The sequence below is a fragment of the Hippopotamus amphibius genome, chromosome 1 (genome assembly GCF_030028045.1).
Source record: "Hippopotamus amphibius kiboko isolate mHipAmp2 chromosome 1, mHipAmp2.hap2, whole genome shotgun sequence".
Lineage (NCBI taxonomy): Eukaryota > Metazoa > Chordata > Mammalia > Artiodactyla > Hippopotamidae > Hippopotamus > Hippopotamus amphibius.
The window spans coordinates 194873145-194886754 of record NC_080186.1 but is presented as its reverse complement, the minus strand read 5'-3'; the positions used below and the strand labels follow the sequence as shown (position 1 = coordinate 194886754).

General features: G+C 33.3%; 1 protein-coding gene across 1 annotated transcript; it reads left to right on the top strand.

Annotated features, from left to right (window-relative positions):
- Positions 1 to 6647: 6647 nt before the first annotated feature.
- Positions 6648 to 6941, top strand: LOC130835843 (HIG1 domain family member 1A, mitochondrial-like). Its single transcript, XM_057707709.1, has one exon. It carries the CDS (start codon positions 6660 to 6662, stop codon positions 6939 to 6941), a length of 282 nt encoding a protein of 93 aa, XP_057563692.1. The 5' UTR covers positions 6648 to 6659.
- The last annotated feature ends 6669 nt before the right edge of the window (positions 6942 to 13610 follow it).

Here is a 13610-nt window from a genome sequence, read left to right as displayed (position 1 = left end):
CGAAGAGATTTTCTTTTCCCCACCATATATTCCTGGCTTCTTTCTCCTAAAATAATTGGCCCCATACATGTAGGTTATTTCTGGGCTATTCTCTTCCATTGATCTATTCGTCTATTTTTGTGCCAGTACCATACTGTTTTGATTACTCTAGCTCTGTGATATAGTTTGAAATCAGAGAGCATGTTGCCTCAAGCTTTGCTCTTTTTTCTTGAGATTGCTTTCTTTCTGTTTGGGGTCTTTGTGGATCAATAAAAATTTGGAGGTTCTATGTCTTTAAAAAATGTCACTGGAATTTTTATAGGAGTTGCATTGAATCTGTAGATCACTTTGGGTAGTATGGATACAATAACAATATTAATTCTTCCAATCCATGAGCATGGAATATCTATCTATTTGTGTTTTCTTCAATTTCTTTCATCAGTGTCTTACAATTTTCAGGGAACAGTTATTTCCTAACTGGTAAATTTATTCCTAGGAATTTTATCCTTATTGATGCAATTGTAAATGGGATTGTTTCCTTCACTTCTCTTTCTGATATTCATTATTAGTGTGTAGAAATGCAACAGATGTTTGTATATTTTTTGTATGCTGCAACTTTACTGAATCTGTTGTTTAGTTCTAATGGTATTTTGGTGGCATATTTAGGATTTTCTCTATAGAATATCATGTCGTGCAAATAGTGACAGTTTTACTTCTTCCATTTTAATTTGGATGTCTTTTATTTCTTTTACTTATCTAATTGCTCTGGCTAGGACTTCCAATACTGTATTGAATAAAATTGGTGAGAGTGGGAATTTTTGTCTTGTTCCTGATCTTAAAGGAAAAAGCTTTTAGCTTTTCACCATCAAGTATGGTGTTAGTTGTGGATTTATCACATATGGTCTTGAGGTACATTCCCTCTGTACCCACTTTGTTGAGTATTTCTATCAAATGAATGCTGACTTCTGTTATGTGCCTTTTCTGCATGTATTGAGATGATCATATAATTTTTATCCTTCATTTTGTTAACATGGTATACCACATTGATATTTTGCAGATGTTGAATCATCCCTGCATCCCTTGAATAAAGCCCATTTGATCGTATTGTATGATCCTTTTAATGTATTGCTGAATTCGGTTTGCTAATATTTTGTTGAGGAATTTTGCACCTATGTTCATCAAGGATATTGGCTTGTTTTCTTGTGGCATCCTTCTCTGGTTTTGGTATCAGGGTAATGCTGGTCTTATAAAATGAATTTTGCAGTGTTTTTTTGTTTTTGTTTTTTTTAGTGTTTGGTAAAATTCACCAGTGAAGCCATCTCATCCCTGTTTGTTTTGGAGGTTTCTGATTACTGATTCAGTCTACTTACTAATAATCGACCTGTTCAGATTTTCTGTTACTTCATGACTTAGTCTTTGTAGGTTGTATGTCTGAGGAATTTATCCATTTCTTCTAGGTTGCCCAACTTGTTGGTGTATAATTGTGGTCTCTTATGATTGTATTTCTGTGGTGTCAGTTGTAATGTCTCTGATTTCACTTCTGATTTTATTTGTCATCTCCCCCTGCCCTTTTGTTTTGGTAAGTCTAGCTAAAGGTTAGGGTTTTGTCTGTTTATGCTCTATTTAATTTATTTCTGCTCTGATTTTTATTAGTTCCTTTCTTTTATTAAATTTGGACTTCATTTGTTCTTTTCGTAATCCTTCAAGGTGTGAAGCTAAGTTGTTTGAGATTTTTCTTGAGGAAGCCACTTACTGCTATGAACTTTTCTCTTAGAACTACTTTGCTTCATACTATAGGTTTGGGTGTGTGTCCCATTTTCATTTGTTTCAAGGTATTTCTTTTATTTCCCCTTAAATTTATTTTTTACCCATTGGTTGTTCAATAGTGTGTTGTTTAATCTCCACATATTTGTGAATTTCCCAGTCTTCTTCTTGTAATTGATTTCTAGTGTCACACCATTGTGGTCAGAAGAGTTGCTTGATGTGGTTTCAGTCCTTTTAAATTTTTTAAGGCTAGTTATAGCCTAACATATGATTTATTCTGGAGAATGTTCCATGTGCACTTGAGAAGAATGTGTCATCTGGTGCTTTGGGGTGGAATGTGCTGTATGTGTATTATGTCTACCTTGCTTAGTGTGCTGTTAAAAGCTGTGTTTTCTTATTTTTTTGTCTAGATGACATCCATTGATGTATGGGGTATTAAAGTCCCCTAATATTATTATATTGCATTGCTATCTATTTCTCCCTTTATGTTTGTTATCATTTGCTTAATACATGTAGGGGCTCCTATGCTGGATACATAAATATTTACAAATGTTGTCTTCTGATAGCTGATGTCTACCTCTTGTATGTCCTATTGAATCATTTGTTTGAATTCCAACTAAAATATTTACTTAATGACTTGCTATTTTCCATCTTGTACTCTTAGGAGAGAGGTTGCAAAATGGTTTAAGTAAACTACATAATGTAGATCTATATATGTTTTTAAACCTTCTAATAAAACTAATATAAATACTTAGAATATGTCATACACATATATGACTCAAATTTAAGCTAGAAAATGTTTAAAATCCTGTGGAGGGGTAAAAGTTATGTATATAAGTAGGTTTTAAAATTTTTGAATAATGGGGCATTTGGAGTGTGCAACTTAATAGGTAATCAAATTTATTTGAGCTACGTTCCCATTTGGAAATTAAAATATAAACTTAGACCTTTAATTTGAGTGGACCTGGCCATAGAACATGCTGTTCTGTATATTTAGAGGCATCTATTTAACTCAAATTATCCTGATAAACATTTTCCCTAATTACCTATATGCATTAAAAGAATGTATAAATTAGTAAGTTTAAAAATGTACATTAAGGATTTAATAGTCAATGGGTGTTTTTTATGCTTTGTGGAACACGTGGATTCCTGTGCCATGTTCAATTTAGAGAGAACCTTTTTCAGCATTATCAATCATTTCTCATTATTATGAATATAGTGAAAAATTCACAAATTGGAATGCCAAGATCACTCATTAGCTATTGGACTTATATTTGCTTAACACTATGTGATTTTTAGCATTTCTTCCCTTTGATAGCTCTGAGCAACACATTTTAAAGTATAATTTTAATTTCTTTATACTTTAAACTTTGGAAAATTTTTCCCCAGTGTGAATGTTATGTTATGTAGCCCTGATACTAAAGTACTAATACTCTTGGCCATATCATCAGTATTACTGACATGAGTCCATGCATGTAGGGTTAACTGAAAATTATAAAATGTAATCCTGTTAATCTAGGGGTATGAAAATGAGATCTGCTCTCCAGAAACAAGGGATTTTTTGTATATTAATTCATCTAAAGTTTCCAAAGTCTATCTCTAAGGGGGAAAAAAAAGACAAAGTATTACTTGCAAAAATGTTGAAGTCTGCATTGACAATATAATGCTCTATGGTAATAACTAAGTTATTGTCATTTTTTTCACACCTCAAGGTGTTGTAAATCATAATGTCAATGAACTAGAGGCTTCATAATTCTCTCAACATAAATGAGTTCTGGATGAGCAGGCAAGTGGGTATTTGTAAGACTATTTAAGTGCTTTGATTTAGAGCAGTCAATGAGCTCATAAAAGCACAGAAGATAACTGAAGGTAAACAGCATGAAATAGATATGATAATTTAACACTTGGTTATTCTCTAGATGTTTGAAAAATGTGCACAGCCTATAGGTTAAGAATAAACACTGCCTCAGGAAAAGGAAGAAATATTAGTCAAAGAGTTCATTTAGACAAAATGAGTAAGTCCCAGAGATCTGCTTTACAGCATAGTGCCTAGAGTTAGCAATACTGTATTGCATACCTAAAGTTTTTCTAAGAGAGTAGATCTTATATTGTGTTCATATCATGAATACTAACAAAAATAATACAAGGAAACTTTTGAAGGTGATGAATATACTTATGATAGAGATTGTGGTGAAGGTTTCATAAATGGATACTTAACTCCAAATTCATAAAGTTGTATACCTTAATATATATATTTTTTCTTTTATATTGGAGTATAGTTGATTTAGTTTGTAAACTCAGTTAGTTGTGACTCAGTTATACATATATCTGTTCTTTTTCAAATTCTTTTCCCATTGAGGTTATTACACAATATTGAGTAGAGTTCCCTGTGCTATACAGTAGATCCTTATTGGTTATCTATTTTAAGTATTATTTTTAATAAATCAATCATACCTCAATACAGTAATTTTTTAAAAGGATAAATAAATACTGAGTTGGCAAATACTACAAGTCCATGCTAGCTGGTATATTAGATGGCCTGATGAGTTAAACCCAAATATAATAATAAATTTTCTTACCAGATATATTTATGCATGAGAGGAAGGGTAATTTAAATGTTTTCCAAATAGAGATAATATTTTTATCTTTTTCATTCCTTATATAATTTCTGTTCAAGATGAAGGTAGCAATATATTTTTCCATAAAATTTGGGTTTTTTTTTTTTTTTTCATTTCACATCTTTCTATGTGAATTAGATTATAATTTATGTCCAAATTTTATAGATGAATATTTTTTGAGAGAAGAAAAACTGAGTGACCTGATAAATACTACCTACTTTTAAAAAAAATGGCTTTGAGAGGAAATCAAGCATAGTTTCACAGTGACTGAACAAGAATAAAACTGTACTTGGGCTTTTTACTCTTTAGAATGCATTAATACATTCAATCATTGAGGACACTGGATATCTCATGCTTATTCCTCCTCAAATCCTTAGGGAGAATCTACAAATGTTCACTTAAGAAATCTGATAAATAGAAGATGGATTGAGGAATACAGAGAGGTGTACCATGGTCCATTTACACAACCATTTATTTTCCCAGCAAACACATAGTGCTTCATGTTGGGACAGGGTAAGTTCATGCATTCCAGGAATTACTATACAGTCCATTAACATTTTAGATTGAGTGGCTCTTTATAACTCAACCAATGTCAACCTCAGACATCTTTGAATCCAGGACGCTGGCAATAAGCATTCCTGGCACTTCCATGCCATGTCAGGAGCAAAGGGGGTGTGGCAAAAATTCATGGTAAAAAACCTTGTATTAATAGTCTTTTAACAGATATGACCAGAATTAGCCTCACTTGACTATTTAATGCATAGGCAAAATATAATGGAGGCCCATAGAAAAATCTTAGTAATTTAAAATAAAGCAATGTTTTTATACATGTGAGTGTGACTGTATAAAATTTATACATCTCACCTTATAGGAAACCCAGGATTACGGTTCTTAGCATCCCATGCCATGTTGGCATCTGCTGACAGGAAGTTGTAACAACACACAATTCGGCAACATGTCATACTACAATGAAAGGATAATCCTCCCCTTTTATAAAATTACCCAGAAATGATTTTTTAAACTGGAAGAGTATTAAGAACATGGCTTAAGTATGATTAATGGGGGGGAAAGGTTTGATTTAAGAAATGAAAGAAGTCAAGAGAAAGAAAAACACAAAATTCAAATCAAGATGAAAGTATTAATTTTGATTTTTTTCATAGTTTTTTTTTTTTTCTATACTTTATTTTTTTTATTTTATTTTATTTTATAGTTGTGGCACACGGGCTTAGTTGCTCCATGGCATGTGGAATCTTCCCAGGGCAGGGCTCGAACCCGTGTCCCCTGCATTGGCAGGCGGATTCTTTACCACTACGCCACCTAGGAAGTCCTTTCATAGTTTTCTATTGGGACAAATTTGTCGTCAGAATGTTATACGTAGAGAAAAATTACTGAGGTATTTATTTATAAGAAGTATCTCAAGAACTTTAATAGTTTCCTGTTGCAACAAATTATAAATTTTAGTGGCTAAAACAATACAAATTTAGTCTTAAATCTGGAGGTCAGAAGTCTGAAATAGGTTGTACTGGGTTAAATAAATTTAATTATTTCTATTTTTCTTGCCTTATCCAACTTCTAGAGGCCACCTGCATTCCTTGGCTCATGGCCACAACACCATTCAGATCTCTGCTTCCATTAATCACATCCTTTCTGATTCCAGCTCCCTTTTTTCTTAAAAGAACCACTGTGATTATATTGAGCCTATTCAGAGAATGTGGAATAATATCCCATCTCAGGATCTTGAATATAATCAAATTTACAAAATCTTTTTTTGCCAGGTAAGATAACATATCCACAGATTCTGAAGATTAGAAATGGACACCTTTTGGGGAACCATTATTCTGCCTACTACAAGCTTATGGCACCACTTATAAGAGTATTGTACATGGAAAAAATACTGGATCCAAGCTCTGGCTCTGCTAGTACCACTGTGACACATTCTATAGTCACTAATTATGAGTCTCCTTTTCCTAAACAATATAAAGAGGAGTCAGAATGCCTCCTTTGACTATTTCCCAGGAATGTCCTAAAAACCAAATGAAGTAACAGCATTCTGCAAAGTATAACATAATTTATAAAAAAAAAAAAGGGGCGGGGCTCTATTCAGAGCTGCACCACTAATATATCTATGCCTCTCCTTCCTTATTTTCAAATAAGATTTGGGGATACAGTTAATAGATTATTACTGAGTCCATCCAGCTGTAAAGTTCTCCCTCTTAAAAATACAACAATTAAGAAGGACCGCAGAAGCTGGTTGCAGCCTGAGACGTCTGGTAGTTGCCTGAAGATTCTTCAATCACTATGTCAAGCAACACAGATGTTTCTCTTTCTTCATATGATGAAGATCAGGGGTCAAAACTTATCCAAAAAGCTAGAGAGGCACCATTTGTCCCCATTGGAATGGCAGGTTTTGCAGCAATCGTTGCATATGGATTATATAAATTAAAGAACAGGGGAAATACTAAAATGTCTGTTCACCTGATCCACATGCGCGTGGCAGCCCAAGGCTTTGTTGTGGGAGCAATGATTCTTGGTATGGGCTATTCCATGTATCGAGAATTCTGGGCAAAACCTAAACCTTAGAAGAGGAGATGCTGTCTTGGTCTTGGTGGTGCTTGCTTTAGTTAGACATCTCACATTGAGGTTATATGTTTATGTTGAAAATAAAATGTTTGGGTCAGACAATTACATGGTAATTTGAATACTGGCTTCCTTTCTTGTAGGCTTGATTTGCCTGGTGACCAGGTTACTGGTGACCAAGTTCACTAGCTAGGTCATTCAGGGGAGTCGAATTAGTGCAAAAGAAACATGTCACTTTTAAATGCACTTGATAGTGGTACAATGTCCACCTTCTTATGAAATTAGTTCTAAATGGGACAACATGCCAATCCTGACAATGCTCCCAGTTGCTGCAGAATATCATATGCTTTTGATGTAATGTAGGAATCCTATTTACCCCAGTTAATTTAACTTTCTGACTGACTTGTGGACTGACTACTGTTTTAAGGACTGGCTGGCTCTCGAGGAACCCTTTCAGAACAGTGCATGGAATACAACAGTATAAACCTCCTGGCAATATGTGTGTGTGTTTAAACCAAACCTAAATAGCTGGTAACAGAGCTGCTTTGAAGTAGTATTTATTTCAGAATCCTAGTTGTAAACATGAGAATAACTTAATTGTAGATCCCTATTTAGCTCTTTTGTAATTGCAGAATTATATTTTGCTGCTGTTATATTAGAGTAATTTTTAAATGTCATTTTGAAATAGAAGTTTATATTTAAGTGCTAATGGAAAGGTAAACGAAGAACCCTTTTTAAATGTGTGCAGTATGTTTATTTTCTCTATAAGAATCATAAATGTTTAAATAAGTTGCCTATAATGGAAGTGATTTATGAGCAAGCTGGTTTGGTCAGATATTACACAGACTTTGGTATACTACAGAATGCTTTGTCGTACTTGTGAAATTCTCTTGTCTAACCTGAACTTACATTCCATGGTGATAACATGGTAAATGTAGTGATATTAAAGTAAGTGAACACACACATACACCAAAAAAAAGGACTTTTGATACAATCTACATGTTTAAAGCAATTTAGAATTATTCCAGGCCAAATGTATATTACTGCTATGATTAAACATTTTGCATCTGTGACTGAACACATTCAGAAAAAGAGAACCTACTATCCCATCTTTGGTCTTGTCTGAATGGTAAAATATTTATTTTATTTTAAATGGGCATCTACCTTCCTCTAGCATCTTCACGATGATATGCCTATTTTTTTTTTAATTTCTCATGGAAACTGGTACTATCATTTTCCAGGCATCTTATAAACTTCTCAAAGACAGGAGATTTTGCTCAAAATGATAAATTTTAATAATTGTAATGGAACTAGAACCCTAATTAATCACTTAATTACTTTTTTGTGGTAACTGAATTTTTATCCATTCCATTTATATGCACAACTGGTTTAATAGCTTTTTACTGAATAGGTTTTTTGAACTAATTGACTACAGAGTCGAATAATGAAACCAATGCTGAGTGGAGATGTGGAGTAAATATATCCTCTTATGGAATTTAACTGGTCATTAGCCTGCTTTACAAAAGTCTTAACTAATTCCCACTGACCTCTTCACCCTGTACTGTACTTTTTGGGTCATTCTATGGAGACGAAGAAACTTACTCTAGCAAATGAGATCACTGAGAAGGTTAGTAATAATTCCTCCTCTAATTGTTACCTATTTATTTAATAGGTCTTGTTTGAAAAATTTGTTTCACTCTACTGTTTCTCTTATGGTCATTGATAAACCCATATTTTATTCATATAACCCCTGAATTTCATTTCAATGAAATTTGAAATGAAATAGGAATTTCTAAAGTTACTTTTGTGACAAATATTAACCTTTCTTTAGAATGTTTTCACAAGTGATTTTGACATTTTGTGATAACTGTAGTCTCACATGTAGTTGTAGGAACTAACACAGAAAGATCCCACATACCACTGCCCAATTTCCCGCACTCAGAACATATTGTGTAAGTACAGTATAATATCATATAACCAGAACAGTCACATTGATGCAATCTACTTACTTGATAGTTCTTTGCAATATTTTTACATGTGCATATTCGTGTGACCACTACAGAACACACCCATCACTTTTCTAGTTCTTAGGGACATCCCCACAGGCATCTTCTTGTTCTCTTCCTGCTTTTGTTCCTTTTTTGACACAGTTGCCAGTGGAAAAAGGAAAATGTCTTCAATAAATAGTGCTGGAAATAATGGACAGTCACGTGAAAAAAAAGAACAAAAAAAAGGAAAAGCATAACCCTTATTTCACACCAAATACAAATGAACTTTAAGTGGATCATAGACCAAAATATTGGAGCCTAACTATTAAGCTTCTAGAAGAAAAATGGGTTAGAAATCTAGCTTCTATTACATAAATAAATTTCATATTCTAAATGTAAAATATAAAACTAAAAATATTACAAAATAGAATATAATTTTAGGATAATGAAGTTTCATTTAACAAGCTGTAAGATGAAGGAATCAAAAAGGAACAGACTAATGCATTTGATTACATAATATTAAACAAAAGTTTTTAAAAAACTAGTAACAGACTAGGGAAAATATTTAAAACCTATATGAGACAAAGAATTTAAGGAAAATAATAGAATGAAGAAAATAAGATAAACAACCAAATAAGAGGAACATTTATGAACAGACAAGTCACAAAACAGTACATAAAAATTACCTTTAAATATATGAAAATATTTAATCTCATATGCTATCTGAAAAGTAAAATCAAATGACAATTATTTATGTTTCTTCTACCACACTACAAAATGAAAAGGAAGAAAAAATAGATACATTTGATATATCTGATGTTCAGAATCGGTCAAATTGTGGGAAAATGCTCATGAACACTGGTGTGACATTATTGGAAAGCAATATCACAATATCTATGTTTAAAATTCATATAATTTTAAACTTAGAAATACTTCCTTAATATATCTTGGAAAATCTGTATACAAAGAATAATACATTCCATTTTTATAAAATTTTTTATAAACCTTGGAGACTAAATGTCCACTAGCAGAATTGTTAATTAAAGTATGGTACAAAAATATCATAGTACACTGTTAAAAATAGACTATAATTAAATAGATTCACATATATGGCAAAGAAACTTCTCCAAGTAATTTCTTTTAAAAATACAATTCATAGAAAATGCATATGGTCTGATTCCAGTTATAAAGAAAATCATACTGATCACAAAAGTACAAGTTCTTTCATCAATACTCACAGTACCATTAAAATTATAAATAGTTATGTGTACTTATCAAACTGTACTTACCAACTGTTGAATATAGATAGACATATAGATACATCATCCTGTAACACTGACTTTTTGAGAAGTAAAATGACAGTGCTGAAGGGAACATGCTTTTCATATCACTGTCAATCCATTATAACCCTTTCTTGATTTTTTTGTAAAGAATTACATTGTAAGAGTTATAAGGGGGTATAATACTAGGAGATAAAGAAAACCATACATATTGCATGAATGTTTACCAAATGCAAAATCTTAAGAATCTATCAACATTTTAGCAGTATGTTGCAAAAGTACTTGATATACAAAGGGGAAAGCATGTTTAAATGTGAAAGACAAGAAAGATAGTTTCACTTGAAAATCACAAATTAGAATTTAAAGGAATGCAAATTTAACATCCACTATGGTGTTTTGTTCAAGAACACCATTTCAGGTGATGAAACATTTTCAAACATGGTTAGGCTTTTAATATACAACAAGAATTTGATTTCACTGTTCATCTTGCTTATAATATCTCTGCCTGAAGACTACAAAAAGCATCCTACTTTAGAGGCTTGAATAAAAATGATAAACACAAGATATTAAAACTCAAAGAGATGAGAAGTTTTAAAAATGACTCAAATCAAAAGGGAAATTATTCTTTAGTCAGCTTACCAAATAAGTCCTGAATTTGGGAATAGGCTTTAGCAGGCTTAATAATGTCAATGCATTTCATGTTGCCTCCTTATAGAGAAGAACTTGCCATAAAAAGCCTCTAGAAATGAAATCAAACAGATGCTCCACTCCTGATTTTAAGAAAATGCTTAATTTAAAAGTGTATTTGACACCTTTTTATTTTCATTGGTAAAAAGCATACCTTTTAAAAATCTTTATTTCATTATCCCTGCTGCCTTCTTGTTCCCCAGGAAAGGTAAAGCTTAATGAGATATTCTTATGTAACAATAGAGGTTCTTAAAAGAAAATTAGAAAGCTTGCTACCAAAGGGATTTACAGATTAATTTGCCCAATTACCTCATAATGAAAGGGAGGAAATTAAAGAAATATTTTCTAGGAATGGAAAGAATTGCTTTTTTTTCTACATGGTAATTATGCAGGGAGCCTTGGCTGGCTTCTTCCAATGTGGTTTATTCTTAGGTTTTTGTACCTGTGTCTCACTACTCAATCATGAAGAACAGGTAAGCGTCATGGAGAGAATGTTTGGGGGCTGGAAAACATGCAGATCATATCCAAGGTAGAATAGGACTGTCCAGCTCTTTTTGGTTTTTGTTTGTCTTTTGCTAAGGTCTGAGAAAAAGAAAGCATAGGATATTTAGGATTTACCTAAGATTAATAGCCCCTTCCTGTATACAGACATACCGAAAGCAGTTTACACAGAATCAGGGGACAGCCCCCTCCACACACATAGCTAGTTAGAAGGGAAAATGCAAAAAGGAAAAAAAAGTGAGGGCAGAGAGGCCTGTTTCACAAATAACCTTAATAATCTCTATTACACACTAAACTATATCCATTGTACTATATTCTATGTAGTTCTAAAACAACTTTTTCCCTTGCAGTCATTAAGCCTTTTGGGTTCATCACATAATTTTGAGGTTCTATGGTTACCAGCATTTATGTTCAAAAATGGAATTCAAAAAGCAAATATAATTGAAACATTTTTTTCCAATTATTTTGAGCAGTCTGAGGTATTGAATAGGACTATGTCATTTGTCAGTCCCTGTGACTGTTGTTCTAATCAGTCATTCAGAACGAGGGGAAATTGTCTTTCTTGAGACAGAGCAATTGTTTGTTGAGCTGACATGAAAAAAGGCAACTGAATACGCTAGGTGTGATACCTACAATTCAACTGCCAGCCAGTCTCCTACAAATCATAAAATTGCACCTTGAGCAAGTCACTGTAGAACTATATTACTAAAAGCTACAGACAACCTCACATACAACCAGAGTATAAAGGAATATAATGGAACTGTATTTTTATCAAGAGAAAAAGTCTTTGGCCATCTTAAATAAAAAATTGGATTGTAAAGTCCTACTTCTTAGTAACTTAAGGAGTTCTTAGGAAATGGACTTAATTCCTAAACTCAGGCAAAGAGAAATGAGCAATGAAGGTAACAGAAATGTCTCAACCAATAATTTAGGAGAACTCTATTACACCTGGACCCCTTAATCCGCCGCAGATAAATAAGAAGTTCTCACTGTACCAGACTGCCATTTGTCAGGCTGAAAAGATCACCATCTGCTGCAGTGTTCTGTATCAGAAAGCACTCTGGCCTGGATAGAATGTGAGTATACAGTGCAACACATAGAGTTGCTGGAATTGAATTGAAAACAAACTTTCCCCGCACAAAGAAAAGTCCTGGTGGTGGGAAAGTCCCTATTTATTTCTGATCCAAAAATATCCTTTCCAGACACTGTAGGAAGACTCACATATACTGAAGATTTTGACTACTAAGGTAATCTGAATACAAATAAGTATGTAAAACCACAGACTTTGTTTAAAAAAAAAAAAAACAGAGAAAAGCTACCAGAAAAGGGGAGCTCATTATCACAGGAATGCCTGTGCCAGGAACCACTGGCCTGAGTTACCTGATGCATTAAATGAGGGAGGTCTTTCTAGTCCACAGAGTGGGGCAGGCTATAGTCAAGTCACACAGCTTGCTGTGGTGAAAAACATCTTCCTCTGCTTCCTTCCAAGGAGTGAAAATTGGCTGGTGACTGTTAAGAGTTAGCTCACTCCCCTCTGTGGGACTCCCTGTAGGAAAGGGAATAAGAAGGTAGCTTTAGAAAACACACAGGATTTAGCTACTCTTATATCTTCCTTTCTCTGCCCTATCAATTTTAATTTTGACTCAAGTTTAGCCAATATTTTATGTTATTATAATAATCAAGTTGATTTGCCCAAAGTTTCAGGTAATGAACAAGCAGACAAGACAATACTCTCAAAGCTTTCAGCTTATTAGTAATGACAAGTTCGAAAACTAATGTATGTTAAGAATATAAATACCATGAAAGGAATCCAACTAATAAGAGAATTTTTTAAGTAAAAAAAACTAACCCAGTGCGTCCAGGTAAACTGAAATAATACCTGCCTCTTCATCAAGTCATTCTACTGTCGACTTAAAAAAACGCATAATGTGAGAGTGGTGAGTTAAGTTTTATTGGGGGCAAAATGAGGACTGCAGCCTGGGAAACAGCATTTCAGATAGCTCTGAGAAACTACTCCAAAGAGGCAGAGGGAAGGGCAGTATATATGTGGTTTTGGTGAAGGAGGAATACATGCAATCAAGCACATATTTTTTGCAGAAGGTTTCTACTAGTCATGAGGAGCAGATGTCACCATGAAGGATTTTAATGCTTTTCTAGATATGAGGAGATACAAGAATTGGGCTCATAAAATCGGCTCCTGAAAATATCTATCTGAA

Coding starts and splice junctions, on each gene's coding strand:
- LOC130835843 (XM_057707709.1), top strand. CDS start 6,660: ATGTCAAGCAACACAGATGTTTCTCTTTCTTCATATGATGAAGATCAG.